We start from the raw sequence: 15,983 nt of genomic DNA, 5'->3' as shown, positions 1-15,983 counted from the left end.
CCAACTTTTCTTTCTTTATTCTAAAACACCACCAATATTTTCCTTTTATTCTCCCTTGTTCATGAGGGATATGAGGCTGCCACTCAGTGCGTACACTTCAATCTCTTTTGTTTATACTTAAGTATTTTTATATGCTCTTGTGAATCTGCTTTTGTATATTTGCAACTTGTATAGGCTATTCTCTCAATTTGGTTGAATTCAACCTCATTTCGAGTAGGGGTGTCAATTCGGGTTAGCGTATCGGGTTCGTGTCGTGTCGATGTAGCTAGGGGTATTCAACTAAATGACTCAACCCTAACCCGACCCATTTAATAATCGTGTCATGATCCTTCAACCCTAACCCAACCTGTTAATAAAGCGGGTTGACCTGACCCAACCCATTTGACACACTTAATAAACGAATCGTGTTGGGTTGGCACGAATATAACATAACCTATTTCAATTTGCATAATATTAAATATAACATCCATCTAAGAATAATTTTTTTTTACATCCCAAAAGTAATGCATACACTTCAAGTCTTCAACCCACATTCTTGTAATCTTTAAAAGCAATACTCATAAGATCTAGTTTATAAACTATCTCAATAAACCCACTTGCAAGATATGCAGACTTTGCCCAACACTAATACAAACACACACAAAAAAAAAAAAAAAAAAAAAAAAAAAGGACAAAAGCTACAACTGTGGCCTTAATCAACAATTAATATATCTCATATATTAATAACGGCACATGGGTTCAAAGTTTATATAACAAAAGTATTATGCAGAAAAAATAAACACATTAGAGAGAGGGAGAGAGAGCAATAACCGGTTTGAGACTTTGAGTTTGAGAATTGGGCGTGAAACTATAAGATAGTAGAGTGAGTAGTACGGCTGAAATTAAAAAAAGAAAGAAAAAGATATTTATAAGAAGGTTTAGAGATTTAGGGTTTTTAGTATTTAGAGATCTAGAGTTTATAAAATTTCAATTTCCAATTATATCCCCGTAAGTTTTTATAATTACTCACTTTTCTTTTTAAATTTAAAATATATGTTGGATATAAAAGGTATTTGACAAATCTAAAATAAAATAAATATTTATTTGTTATACAAATTAAACGGGTTGTGTTAATTGAGTCATTTTGGGTTAACACAAATAAATTAGTGGGTCAAACATATCTATTACGAGTTACGCGGTTGACCCGTTTATGATACGTTTATTATCGTGTCGTGTTCGCGGGTTAGGTCGAGCATTGACAGCCCTAATTTCGAGCTTTCCATGTTTACCATATTACAAAGGCTACCTATATTATTTTCTCTCTATTTTCCACATCTTTCCAATCATCCAGTCATCTCCTCTACAATTGTTTAGAACAGTCTTCTTTACAATTCACTGGGCAATTATCTTGGCAAGTCGATTTAATATACACAATGTTAGAGTGGAGAGTGATTCCCAAAATTGCATTGATGCAGTTAAAGCTCGTAGGTAGCGTATCCCTTGAAGGCTGCTTAATTTTGCAGATGAAGTTCAGTCTCTTACTGTGCAATTCATTTTCTTAGATAGTAATTGGGTAAATCATGATTGTAACAAAGTTGCTCATATCTTGACCAGATGGGTTCTTAAAAACTCTTTATCTTTTTTTTTTTTTTTTTTTTTTTTTTTTTTTTTTTTTTATTATATGAAGCATATGCCTCTCTGTGATTTGTTTTTCATCACACCAAAAAAAAAAAACAAAAAAAAAGCCTTCTTTATATTTATATGTATTAACTTGAACTGGGGAGTAACTAATACATCATTTTTGCAAAGCTGCACCATCTAAAAATATATATGCAGTTCTGTGAAACTTTTTTTTATTTAATTCTCTCTTAAAAAAAAAAGTTTAAATTCAATAGACCCGATATAAATGTTTACACCATCCAATGATAAAATACCACCTCAAATTAGTTCAAATAGAAGAATACGAATCACCACACTCAATCAAAATTCCATTAATGTTCTGTTTGTTTTTATGTAAAATATTTTTAAGGAAATAGTTTTCATATTTTACGGCGTGGTTTTGTAGTAAAATAATGGGTCAAAATCTAAAATATTTTCAGTCAAAATGAACAATAAAAGTCAAAAACTGTAAAATATTTTACGCTTTCCCCGACACTTTAACAGTTTCTCTCTCTCTCTTGTCTCACTGAGTTTTAGTTTCCTTCTTCTTCGGAAACCTTCGCTCGTGTGAAATTCCCCGCACGTGTTCAGGTTCGTCCTACAGGTTTTCTCTCCCCAAACTCGATTCACTGATTACAGTCATTGATTTACAATTAATTTTAGAGATTTGTATATTCCAATCGAACTTCAATTTCATCTTTCCCAAAACTAAAGGTTTTTCTAGGGTTTTGTTTTTTCTGGCTATGCTAATACCTACTTAGGAATAACTATTTCCACACTATGCAATTACTATGTTAACATTGTTCAAATTCCTGGTTAGTATTGTTTGAATTGAATTAGAAAGAACAAAATTTATAGGTGCAAATCCAATAATAAAAGTACCAAATCCCAAAAAATGCTTCAATCTCCAGCAAGGTTAGGGCTCACAAACCCAAATTCACCTTCACTTCAAAACCCTACTCCACCAAAAATCACCCATCACCCAAATCACCAGCTCCAACCTTCTTCCAATCTCTCATCATCAAACACAGCTCCCATTATCTCCACCACCACCACTTCTTCAACTCTTCTCTCTCTACTCCCACCTCTCCCTAGAGCCCAAACCCTTCTCCTCCAAATGGCTTCTTTAGCCTCCAAACTCTTCGAGGTCTCGCCTAATCGCTCCCTCTGGCTCACCGCATTTCGTGGCTCTCTCCCTACTTTCCTCCCCCCTCAAACCCAACCCACCCCGCTCGAGTCCTCCCCTTCTACTGCCAAAGAAATCCACTCCCTTTTCACTGTCCTTCAAACCCAGCTCTTCGAAGCTGTTGCGGAGCTTCAAGAGATTCTTGATCTCCAGGATGCTAAGAAGAAAGTCGCCCGCGAAATCCAGTCCAAGGATTCTTCGCTTCTCGCGTTTGCTAATAAGCTGAAAGACGCTGAGCGTGTTCTTGATATTCTTGTTGATGATTACTCTGATTATCGCCGCCCCAAAAGAGCAAAATTAGAGGAGGATGAGAGCATGGAGGAGGAGGAGGATGATTCTTCTTCTTGTACTACCACTGTTGCATCTAAGCTGAAATTGTCGGATATTTTATCGTATGCCCATAAGATAAGCTACACGACCTTTGCACCACCTGAATTCGGTGCTGGGCAGGCTCCCCTTCGTGGTGCTCTCCCGCCTGCGCCACAAGAAGAGCAAATGCGTGCTTCGCAGCTTTACAATTTTGCTGACCTTGATGTTGGTTTACCTAAAGTGGACGAAAGCAAGGAGAAAACAATTGAACCTATTGTTGAGCCCCCAGCTTCACAGCCAGCAGATGCCAATCCACTTGCAAATCTAACTGGTCTGCTTCCTCCAAACATTACTGTTCCATCTGGCTGGAAACCTGGGATGCCTGTGGAATTGCCCATTAATTTGCCTATGCCCCCGCCTGGATGGAAGCCCGGGGACCCTGTGCCATTGTCTGTGCTTGAGTCTCTTCCTGTTCCTAGGGCTGACGAGCAACAAATGCGTGGGCCCCTTGCTCCTCAACATAAGCCACCTGGGCCAATACAAGTTCGGCATGTTGAGCTGGATATTCTGGATCAAGATGATGACAGCAGTGATTATAGTAGTGAAGAGGCTAGCTCTGAAGATGAAGATTGACTGTCAAGAGGCTGTGCTTTAAGTTATTAATATTTTCCTAGTAGAATAGGTGAGTGTACTTTTCAATTGAGTTCATTTTACATTTGAACAAATTGTAATGTTCTGATGTAGTCACACTATTTTGTTTTTATTTTAATGCACATGTGGTTGTTTTGTTGCCTAATTTTATTGTCTATATGCATTTCTTTGACTTTAGCTTGGTCCAACAAGCTAAAAAGTATAGACTTCCCCTGTCATTCCTTAAAAAAATGAAGATTTGTTTCATTTTGATTTTCATGAACTGAATAGTGAGTTCTAAGTTAATGCTGCTTGTGGGGGAAGTTGCTATCACTTGTTGAAAAGTTGTTTTTCCTTAGATAGTTTAAGAAAATGTAGTCACCTTTGAGCATAATGCTAGTTGTACTTGGTCACAAATCTGATTTCTACTTGGAGTCTAAGCTGAGTAGGTAGCAACTCATTCCATATCAAGAAACTCTAGTCAGTATTGCCAATCCTTTGAATGTGAGAAGCATGCTAAAGGATTATATGTGTCATGCTAAATTCTCATAATTCTGTGGGAATAACGTTATAGGTTATTATTTTTTGAAATTTTCTTTCAATTTAATTAACCTTGAAGAGGTTATGTTGAAGTAAATATTAGGGACGGGAAAGAAGCTAATAATTGGTAACTTTTCACTAATTACACATTGGGTTTATCTGTGAGATTAAATGAGTGACTCAAAGTTGTCAAGATCATCCTGTCATTGGTGTGTAAGTCCAACTGTAAACTTTGTGAGAGTTGCTCAAATTGAAAAGAGTACAACACGATAGTGTTTAAAGATTAAATTCGGATATATGTATGCGTTTCCAATAAATAAAATCTTGGGAAGGCAAGAACCATGTGCAGTATGGGTAGTATGTGAGAGTATTTATCAAACAAGGTTGTTTGGGATGAAAAAAAAGAAAGATAAGAAAGGTTATCAATAAAACATTAAGATGTATTTAAAAAATGGACATGTTGGCTGGAAACTTCTACTGATTTGAGGATGGGAAAGGTTATTTTCCTTTGCAATTGACCGATTTGGGGGGCCAGCACGGATTAGTAACAGTATACCAAAGCAAGGGAAAAAAGCTCCAGTCCTCCATGGTAATCTTCTAGACCTTGGTTAATTTATTTTTTGATTCACTTGCCTCAAATTTAAAATGGAATAATAAAAAATATTGAAGGGTGGGTTATCTTTGACTATGTTTTGCAGGTTTGCCAGATTTTTCTGAAGTGTATGACTTTATTGGGAGCGTTTTTGATCCAGAGACTGAGGGCCATGTTCAGAAACTCAAATAAATGGATCCCATAAATTGTGAAACTGTGAGTTGAATGAAACCTATTTTCAGTTTTAACAATTTACATTGTCAGCAGATAGCTAAGATTATTTCATTATCAGCAAGTCACTAAGATGCATCATCGTATTCCCATCAAAAAAAAGAAAAAGAAAAAAAGATGCATCATCATATGATATTTGTGGAAATAACTCTTATTTTTTTGGCGGGGGGAGGGGGGGGTGGGGGGGAGATCAGGTACTTGTTGAGCCAAAGTGCAACTGGGGAGATAATTTTTTGTTTGCTACCATATAAATCAGAGGACCTGGTTTATTGGTGGCTAGTGGTAAATGGTTATTTTAGTCAAATTCTGCAATGATGCCTTAGATTTTTCGGAAACATTATGGATAAACATGCTTTCCTCCTGCAGGAGCATAGTATACAATTCATGTTCGGGCCATATAAAGGAGTTGTTCTATTCTATAAGACTCTCACATATTGGCACAAAATGAAATTATTAACATGTAATGTTCCCCCTCCCCCCACTTTCAAAAAGAAAAGAGAAAAAGAAGTACAAACTTTTTACATTATTATTTAAGATGTCGTGTTATGTTCATAATACACTTGGTGACTTGTGCAGGTTTTGTTGTTGATGAGAAACCTCACTGTTAAATTGTCTAGCCCTGATTTTGAGCCAATTGTAAATAAATATTTTTTTGTTACTCTTTTGTGACACTTATCTCAGATATCTTTTATTTTCTAGTAATGCTGATATTCTTCAGCCTCAATTCAGTTTATCTTCCAAATTGTGTGCTTTAACTGCTTTTGATATTTTGCTTATCTTCAGCAAAAAAGAGTTCACATTGTTACTCTGCCCTGTTGGCCTGTAGTAATACTTTTGGTTCATGGAAGGATTCTACGTAATCATAATACAGATTTGCAAACTCTATGTAATGATATGTGGTAGTGGAATCCAGTGTTATAATTATATATTTTTCTGAATCTCAAAGTTTGCATCATTCTTTTATTTTTATAACTTTTACAAACAAATGGAACACATTACCTAAATGATAGAAAATTTTATAAATGACGGAAAATATTTGAACCATTTGGCTATTAGGTGATAGGGTTTGCGCATATGGGTTGTTCATATGTATTTTTCCGGAACTGCCCTCATTATTGAGAGAAATGTAAAAGAAGTGTAGAAATAGAGAACAATTAGAACTATTTAATATCAGAAGTTCTAAAATATGTGAATGACTGCTTCAGAAATTTAAAAAAAAATTCCCATTGGACTTGCTTCTATTATCTGCATGATATGATTGCAGAAATAAACCCCAAAGATTTCCTCTTAAGATAAAAACCTGACCAGGTGGACCTCTCAATCATCCAACACATTTTTTGGAAGGAGAAAAGCACTTGAAAATCTTCCTTGGTCAGGTTCTGACCACTGATCTGCAGGTGTATAATACATAAACTGCTTGAAGAATTATACTCTAGATTATTCAAAAATAGAAAATAAAATTCAACAGTCAACTGAACTCAGCATAGGTCAAATATGGAATATAGCACCTATTGAAGAACAATTAAGACAAATTTAATTGGATCGTTTCTTTGAGAAAGGAAATCAGGAGATTGTGATTTGCCATTAGAATACTCTGGGGATATCACATGATTTTACTGAAACCCAATATATTTGATAGGAAATCTGACCTCTTTAGAAATTGTCCACAGTCTAACAAGAATTGCATTTAGAAGCAACCACTACTGGATCAAGCCCCCTTTCAATCTCAATGCGTTCTCCTTTAATATATTGAATGTTGTAATAGTCTGTCTTAGTTTATTTAAGACTTTTTTTTGAGCTGCAGAAGAATCAATCTTGGATGGTTATTTGAATCTCAGCAAAACAGATTTTTATCCAGTTGCTCTTCCTTATATACCTTAACAATAATGGAATTCTTGAACAATTGTTCAGTAACCTTGACCAGTTGATTTATTGGTGGTTCAGAGGAACATCCTGTCGTCATATGATGTTAATTCCAAAACAGTAGGGTTAGCTGCTGGATTTGTTGCCAAGAAGCTGATCAGTGATCTATCCTGTTGAACTGGTTAGTTCTTATAATTTACAGATAATATTTGCTTTTCTTAATTGATACTTATTAGTTTCTTAACTTGTAATATCTCCTTTCACAGAACTGGGTGCTATTTAGATGGGATTTTCTTGTTTTCTTAGCTGGCATCATCAAATGCAAGTGCGTAATAGTGGTTATTGCAGCAACATGCTTTGAATCTGCAAGTTCAAGAATCTAACTATTTAGCTCTAGAGAGAGAGTGTTAAGTCGTGCTGAATGAAGAGAAGTTTCAACTAATCTTCAAGGTCCACAAAGATCCTAATGCCCAGTGGCCTTGATGGGAAATGTAATTATTCTTGCTATTCCATTTGTTTGGCCTTCTACCAAACCAGTCTATATATCTTGCAACCTTGTAAGATCTTTTTGATGGTAGTTTAATATTCTATGTAGGGAAATCTTTCTCATGTGTAAGTTTGTCTCTAGAGCAGTGCAACTATAAGAAATTAAATGTATTGATTTTATTTTTCAGCCAGGAATCTTAGGTATTTATGCAGTGCAAATAAAAAGATGTAATGTGGCAGTCCTATTTTTCTTTATTGTGCCAGGTGCTTATTGCAAACCATCTCAGGTTGATTATTAGGTTCTTTTTTCCTGTTTTTATCACTTAGTGCTGGTGCTGATTCTGAGTTTCTATCCCTTTGTTTATTCTTCTTTTGTTTCTCTTTTTACTTCTCAAACACATGTTCCCTTGAGACTTCATTGTCCTGCATCACTATAAGTACACATTGGAACTGGAAGATGATAGTTATGTAGCACCTGTACTGCTAACTTCATATGTGACATATGCATTTTGGATATTGTTAAGCATGGTTATATAATTTCAGAATTGCTTAATAGACATAAGCAGAGTGGAATTGCATGGGGGTCTAGGTTCGTTTTGTTAATCAGGTTGATGCTGTATACACACAAACAAACATGCGTGAATCTTGAATGCTTTATCTGCAATGTTTGTCTACAGTTTCACTTTTTCAGGTATTACAAGTGATCTGGATACCTGCTTATAAATTAAGCCGAGAGAGCTTGTTTCACCTTATTCAAATGTGCTTATTTTGGTATTACTTATGTTGCCCATGTCCAATTAATTCTGGACTTTTAGATGACCTCATGAATCATGATCTAATTAAGTTTTGTAATAAGAAGCCAGTTTTACATCGTTACTTTCTATTCTGGTAGTCGTAGACTTGTACTAGATTGGGGGACAAAAAGCTCGGAAATTTTTTCAATAATTAGTGTTGCTATTTTGAATAAGGTAATAAAATTGGTGCGTTAACTTTAGTAGACACTGTTTCAATTATGTATATAATATTATATTAGTCCTTTAACCTCTGCAATGTAAAAATAAATAAATGAATATATAATGCTTATTTATTAATTAATAAATATCATATGCTATATAATAATTTGTTTTTATGTGCATATTATAAAAATTTGATCTTAGAAGTCGTGATTGCATTAAGTAGTTATTTTCTTTTTATGGCAAGTAATTATAATCTCATTGTGTCAAGTGGGATGATTTTGAGTTAACCTCAAATTTTATGGAAAATTTTTGGCTCTTAACATATTTGGAGCTATCTTGTTTCGAACTACAATATGACAATTAAAGAAATTGTCTATGTAGTTTAAGTTACATGACTATTTTAATGAATCATGTGACTTATTTAAATAATACATATGAATAATTTTATAAAAAAATCATGTATTAGGTTGGAAAAGATAGCTCCAAATATGTTTGAAATCAAATTTTAATTAAAATAAAAAATGTTTATGTTTGTGTTTGTATTTAGTGTCATATATTTTATTTACAACTGGTCCCAAAACCCACCTAAAATTAGAGAATTATAGTAGGTTGAGGGCTAGTGTAAAATGTAGTCATTTTATTATTAGTAAATCCAATACAGATACACATTGGAGTGTCCTCTGCTGGTGACGAGTTGTACTGGATTCCAGATTTGTTGAAACTTGGGTTACACCTTACTCTATGTGGAATGCTTTACCCATTAAGGCTTGGCTCGGGCCTTCAAAAGACATGTCCGAACCTCATGATTTTTTTCCCCGAACAATCCATTGGGCTTGGAGTTGAGCATTTTCTGCAAACTCCTATTTTTGTAAATATCATGTCTTGTGAAATAATTCTGCCCATGAGCTCAATTCGTGCGGTGTAGAAATAATTTTGGACAAACTTATGTTGTTAGATGAAATTTGAATCATTCTGGGCCAAATAAGAACTGAACTCAAAACCCCAAGAATAAAACCCCAAAAAAAAAAGAGCTCCAAGCTGACCAAGCCCAATAGTAAAACGTATGAAAAAGAAGGTCAAGATCCCAAAAAAAAAAAAAAAAAAACTTTTGTTGGAAATTAGAGGAAATATATATATATAGGCAAGAGAATAAAATATTAGAAAGATATTATATCTAAATTGCTTCTTGTCTAGTAGTCATCCAGCACAACATATTATTTATGGACTGGTATACATATATCTCTCTTTTACTTTTCAGTGTCTCTCTAATTTTCTCAGTACGTTACAATGGGAGTGAGGGCTCATATATATAGGCGGAAGATGAACCGATGAAGCAACTACAAATGGGGCAAGATTTTCTAAAGTTGCTGCACTCATTTAATGTGATTGACTTATGTCTATCACCCATGAAGAGTAAATAGTTTATATCAAAAAGTGTATAGTGTTAAACAAAAAGTGAATAGTATATAACAACTTTTCTTTTTTCATTTTTACAATCACGAAAAATATCCAATATCCTATTCTTTAATATATATCCAATAGTAATAAAAATATTCTATATAAAAAAATAAAAAAGTAACGAAAATTAGTGTGCGTTAATTTTACAAGCCCAATCCAAAAAACCTAAGAAAACATCAAGCCCAACCTAAAACCCTAAAACCAGGCCCAGGATTGTCCCAAACCCACAGCATTCCCACCTATAAAAACCCACTCAAACCTCTCTCCTCATTCTTTAACACATAAACCCTAGTCCCCTCTCTCTCTTTCGTTTTCTTTCGCAATCCCCATTTCCCTTCACCAATGGCCGCCGCAGTAGCTGCTGTGCGCCCCCTTGTCACTGTCCAATCCCTCGAAGGTGACATGGCCACGGATACCATCACCACCGTCGCTTTGCCCGATGTCATGAAAGCCTCCATCAGACCCGACATCGTCAACTTCGTCCACGCCCAGATCTCCAACAACAAGCGCCAGCCCTACGCCGTGTCCAAGAAGGCTGGACACCAGACCTCAGCCGAGTCCTGGGGTACCGGACGCGCCGTGTCCCGTATCCCCCGTGTCCCCGGCGGTGGTACTCACCGTGCCGGTCAGGGAGCCTTCGGAAACATGTGCCGTGGTGGTCGCATGTTCGCTCCTACCAAGATCTGGCGCCGATGGCATAGGAGAGTCAACGTGAACCAGAAGCGATACGCCATCGTTTCGGCCATTGCTGCTTCTGCGATCCCATCTCTTGTTCAAGCTCGCGGTCACAGAATCGAGTCTGTTCCAGAGTTCCCACTGGTTATCAGTGACTCAGCTGAGAGCTTGGAGAAGACCTCTGCTGCTCTCAAGGCTTTGAAGCAGATCGGAGCTGCCCCCGACGCCGATAAGGCGAAGGAGAGCCATTCGATCCGTCCTGGGAAAGGTAAGATGAGGAACCGCCGCTACATTAACAGGAAGGGTCCTCTTCTTGTGTATGGTTCCGAAGGCGCGAAGCTCGTGAAGGCTTTCAGGAACATTCCCGGGATTGATATTGTGAATGTAGAGAGGTTGAATCTGCTGAAGCTGGCTCCTGGTGGTCACCTTGGGAGGTTTGTGATTTGGACCAAGTCGGCTTTCGAGAAGCTCGATTCGATCTATGGGTCGTTCGATAAGGCCTCTGAGAAGAAGAAGGGGTATGTTCTACCTAGGTCCAAGATGTTGAATGCTGATTTGGCTAGGATTATCAACTCTGATGAGGTGCAGAGCGTTGTGAAGCCAATCAAGAAGGAAGTGAAGAAGGCTCCATTGAAGAAGAACCCACTCAAGAACCTGAATGCGATGTTGAAGCTCAACCCATATGCTAAGACCGCGAGGAGAATGTCGCTATTGGCTGAGGCTGATCGTGTTAAGGCCAAGAAGGAGAAGCTCGAGAAGAAGCGGTCGCCAATCACTAAGGTATATTTTTATATCACTTTTGCTTTCAGTTTGTAGTATATTATTTTGTTAATATATATGTATGCTTGTTATTGTAGGATTATTTTGTTGATAATGATGTGAAATGAAATGGGTATTGCTAATACTATGTAATCATAATTGTCTGTGTGTGTTCTCATAGGTTATTTTTGTGTTTCTTATATTAATGAAATGGGCATTGCTTATATTATGTAAATGGGTTTTATAGTCTACGTTGTGTTTGTATGTGTATGCTATTTGGTAATGAACGTGTTTCACCATACATTAAGGTATATATCGATGTCACTCTTTGCTTTTTTTATAAATTGTGATTTTGAGATTATTTTGTTATTAATGATGTAATTTTGAAATGAGTATGTGCGTATAATAATGGGGTTGATGGACGATTATTTTGAATTGTGATTTACTAAGCTGTGTTTGTATGTGTGCGCTTTTAAGTAATGTATGTCTTTCTTAAAGTAGTTGTACATAACCCAGGTAGTCCAATTAAAGGGTTTTAAGTTTTATATTATGCAATGGGTGCACTGTTTCTTGAGTTGGCATAGATGATTCATGTGCCTTCAAATTTTGATGTTTCTCTTTAGTAATACTTCTTTGTATAAATTAGTTACATTTCAAATATGAAAATTTGTCTTCTATAGGTTCGTTTTATTTATTTTGGTTTAGGGAGAGGTGTTTTTCTTCTCGTTTTTCCTCCATCTTTCTAGCTGTTTTTTAAAGTTATGATAATTTAGGTACAGGAACAATAACTTCATAAATTTGAGCTCAAATTTCCAATGGTATTTGAGTTTATTTATCAATTGTGGTAAGATGTTTTGACATTGCATTTCTCAAGTGTTGTTGAAGTGTTCTCATTTCTAAGCCTTGTGTTGGTAGTTATTCCATAAATTAAGTTCCATATTATATACTAATATTTTGCAATTCCTGCTGTTATGATCAATCTTGACTCTCTGTATTTTAACTCATTCGTTTTGTTGCCTTTTTCAATTGTGCAGCCTATTTGTATGTCTGTAACTTCCATTTTCTTTGTATTGAGCCTGTTATGTAGCTTTTGTTTTTGTTATTGCTCTTTTATTTAGCCTGCTCTCTATAGGGCATACTTTTTTTCATATTTACTATTTGTTGTCTACTGATATCAGCCCAACCTTTTGTCTAGCTGCTATCTTATTGATGAGTGACAGATTTTCAAATGTAATCTGTGTTCTTTTTATTCTGCATAATATTTTAGCAGTTACTGACTATTATGTTACCTTTTTTCCTTTGGAATGTTCAGGAGGAGGCTTCTGCCATCAAGACTGCCGGAAAAGCTTGGTACCAGACTATGATCTCCGATAGTGATTACACAGAGTTTGAGGTTTTCACCAAGTGGCTTGGAGTTTCCCAGTGATTTACTATTCTGTTTTTGAATATCCTGTAGACCTCAATTTATTTGGTGTTTGTTTATCTAGAGTTTTTATAATTTTTTTACAGTTTTGAGACATGATAGTTACTAGGTGGGAGGAAATGGGTGGAATAAGATATTACCTAAATATGTTTTTTTACCTCCCACTTATTGCTATCCATTTCTGCCAAGGACGAAGAGCTTTTGTTTTTGCAACTGAAATTAAATATTTTAGGTTTTGCTTGCAATAGACCTAACTAATTTTGCGCTATGCAATACTAGTATATTTTGTTTTATGATTCATTTTTCTCTAATTGATATTTCCCTTTAAAAAAAAAAAATTCTTAGTAAAGTTGCGTTCGTGTTTATCTCAGCCAGCATGATTATGTTCCCCCATATTTTCTTTCAGTTGGAATGATTAAAACTTTTGTTTGTCATCATCTGGTAGATTGCAGTGGCTTCAATTGGTTCAGTGGGAAATTTTGATTTTTAATCAGAATTTTTTATACGAATTTAATCTGTGAGTTATTGGATTCTGATCGTTTATTTGGATAAAGATTCACTTCGTTCACTCTTATTTGTGAAGATACTTCCCCTTCGATATGATTAAATGAATTATGGGATATTTAGGCCATAGATGCTTGTCAATTTTTTGAATAATTCTACAATGTTTACATTTGTAATTTGTTTTTCATTTGGGGGATCTATACGGGTTGTTTTGTGATGTTAAAGTAAATATCAAAATGATATATTTTCAAGTCTCTAGAAATTTTGTCCATTGCAGTAAAAGGGTTGCACCTCATGAGAAGTTTGTAGATAGAAAATTGGTAGAAAATGCATATGATTAGTCTGTTTAGAAGATGGAAAAATAAAATAGATACTCCAAAACAAGGCAATTCAAACCAGCCTCTATGTGTGGGTTGTGTTTGGTCTTATCTTTATATTTTGGATGAAAATATGTACAGAAAAAGAAGGGAACTAGTAGAGAAGGATCGATTAGTTAGGCACGTTTGGTAGACTGTAATAGACACTGTAATGTAATAGGTATTCATATGACATAACTGTTCGATTGTTTGGTTATGTTTTTATTACAATGAATAGTTATTTCTTATGAATAGCTATTCTTCAAAATGATGAATAACTATTCCTCATTCTCAAAAAAAAAAAAAAAAGGAATAATTATTCCTTATCAAAAGTACTAAATGTCTATTCCTTCACTTTATATAATAACTTTAAAAAAAAAAAAATCTATAAAGCCATTAGTTGACACATTTTCAAAAGGAAAGAAAATAAATTTTCCTTGATGTTAATTATTAGCTTTATTTTGAACACCATAAAATAAGTGTATTTTAGGAAATTTGACTTAAAAATAATTTAATTACACATTCTTTTTATACTCTATTAAATTGTGGATATATATTCAGGATTTTATTTCTAAATGGTCACTAAACTAATGAATAGCAATACTTATTACATTTCAACTTAATGTATTTCTTGTAATACTTATTTTTTTTCTCATGTAATAATTATTACAGTGTGTCAAACGTGCCCTTAGTTTTTAAAGTGTGTTTCAGTAGTCAGTCTTAAAGTGTGTTCCAGTAGTCAGTCTTTTTTAAAAAAAAAAAAAAAAAAACAAAACAAAATGACTGCCTAGATAATTGAATTTTAAGACAAGAAAACAAAGATAAAACCAATATCTTCTTTTGCTCCAATACTCAACCTGACCTTCAAACAACTATTCAACAGATTTTAGGGGTACCCTCAATCAAACAGTATGAAAACTATCTGGGTTTACCTGCTTTTGTGGGTCGAGCAAAAAAAGCAAAGCTTTATATATATTTGGGTGCATGTGTGGGAAAAATTATAGGGGTGGAAGGAGAAAATACTTTCTTAGACAGGCAAAGAGGTCCTTACTAAATTTGTGATCTAAGCAATCCAAACTTATTCCATGAGTTGCTTCAAACTCCCCAAGGGGTTGATTAAGGATATTAAAGTCATAATTCGCAAGTTTTAGTGGGGCTACAACAGCAATTCTAGGAAAATTCATTGGGTGAAGTGGGAACGACTGTGTGAATCCAAGAAGGATGGGGGTGTGGGTTTCAAGGAGATTGATAAGTTCAATGAAGCTTTGTTGGCTAAAGCAAGTATGGCGTATGATAAACAATCTGGATTCTCTCCGTGCTATAAAGTTTTTAAGGCTAGATTTTTTCCAAATTGCTCTATTCTAGAGGGAAATTACTCGAAAGCTAGCTCCTATGCGTAGAAAAACATTTAAGTGCTAGAGAGGTGGTGAAGAACTGGATGGTTTTGTGCATTGGCGATGGTAACTCTGTGAGTATTAGAGAAGATAAATGGCTACCGGTAAGTTGCCTCACCTCCCCCCTTCCTTCCATTCCCCCTAATTCCAAGGTGAGTTGCCTCATCAACACAAGCACATGTGAATGGGAGTTTGACATGAGTCAACAGGTGTTCTTGTCACAAGAAGCTGAAATTTTTTTTAGCATTTCATTGAGTATTTGATTACCTCCTAACCGATTGATTTGGTCCAAAACTTCTTCCGGTAAGTTTACTACCAAAAGTGCTTACAGATTGTTGGCTTGTAATGCTTCGGCCAATAATCCTAGTAGCTCAAATTTGAGTCCCCAAAAGTCTTTTCGGAGAGGTCTTTGGAAGCTACGTGTCCCAAACAAAGTTAAGCATTTTGCCTGAAGAGCTTGTAATGAGGCTCTACCCATAATGGTCAACCTTGCCCGGCGACAGGTGGGGACCATTGATCAGTGCAATAGTTGCAATTCTCATCCCGAAGATGTTGGACTATTTGTTGGACGAAGTCACTCTAATAACCAAATTGCCACTGAAACACAGTTTTGAACTTTTGGAAACACAAAAAGAGTGTTCTTGATTTTCATCACCCAAACTCAAACTTTTGAGTGATGGAAAAAAAAAAAAAATTGTGGGTCCCATGATGTTTGGATTATGTGTGATAGAAACTAAGTTACATAACACTTCAATATTTACCACTGCTAAAAGCCTGTTTCCCACCAATACGATGCTTCTGAAGATTCCCAATACTAGTGCTCATTTGATTTCCTTTAGTACAAGAAGACAACAATGCCAATACTTCTAAAGGATAGTGCTTATTAATTTCTTTTGGCACCAAAGGACATCAATAATATGGCCTAGACCATAAAATTGTAGGCTTCTGAACTCTAAGGATGATTCCCCAAAAAATGAGTCAAA

The 15,983-nt window shown here is 35.4% G+C and overlaps 2 protein-coding genes across 2 annotated transcripts; both read left to right on the top strand.

Annotated features, from left to right (window-relative positions):
• Positions 1–2,122: 2,122 nt before the first annotated feature.
• LOC115952627 (mediator of RNA polymerase II transcription subunit 4) lies at positions 2,123–7,662 on the top strand. The gene is made up of 4 exons (XM_031069804.1): positions 2,123–4,892; positions 5,002–5,111; positions 7,071–7,170; positions 7,256–7,662. The coding sequence occupies exon 1, from the start codon at positions 2,534–2,536 to the stop codon at positions 3,764–3,766; it is 1,233 nt and encodes a 410-aa protein (XP_030925664.1). The 5' UTR covers positions 2,123–2,533; the 3' UTR covers positions 3,767–4,892; positions 5,002–5,111; positions 7,071–7,170; positions 7,256–7,662.
• A 2,491-nt stretch (positions 7,663–10,153) lies between these two features.
• LOC115952713 (60S ribosomal protein L4) lies at positions 10,154–13,044 on the top strand. The gene is made up of 2 exons (XM_031069932.1): positions 10,154–11,344; positions 12,636–13,044. Exons 1-2 carry the CDS (start codon positions 10,232–10,234, stop codon positions 12,747–12,749), a joined length of 1,227 nt encoding a protein of 408 aa, XP_030925792.1. The 5' UTR covers positions 10,154–10,231; the 3' UTR covers positions 12,750–13,044.
• The last annotated feature ends 2,939 nt before the right edge of the window (positions 13,045–15,983 follow it).

This window comes from Quercus lobata, chromosome 7 (assembly GCF_001633185.2).
Source record: "Quercus lobata isolate SW786 chromosome 7, ValleyOak3.0 Primary Assembly, whole genome shotgun sequence".
Classification (NCBI taxonomy): Eukaryota; Viridiplantae; Streptophyta; class Magnoliopsida; order Fagales; family Fagaceae; genus Quercus; species Quercus lobata.
The sequence above is the reverse complement of the archived record's forward strand: the minus strand, read 5'-3'. Positions and strand labels throughout refer to the sequence as shown.

Coding starts and splice junctions, on each gene's coding strand:
- LOC115952713 (XM_031069932.1), top strand. CDS start 10,232: ATGGCCGCCGCAGTAGCTGCTGTGCGCCCCCTTGTCACTGTCCAATCC. Junction 11,345..12,635: donor AGCGGTCGCCAATCACTAAG/GTATATTTTTAT, acceptor TGGAATGTTCAG/GAGGAGGCTTCTGCCATCAA.
- LOC115952627 (XM_031069804.1), top strand. CDS start 2,534: ATGCTTCAATCTCCAGCAAGGTTAGGGCTCACAAACCCAAATTCACCT.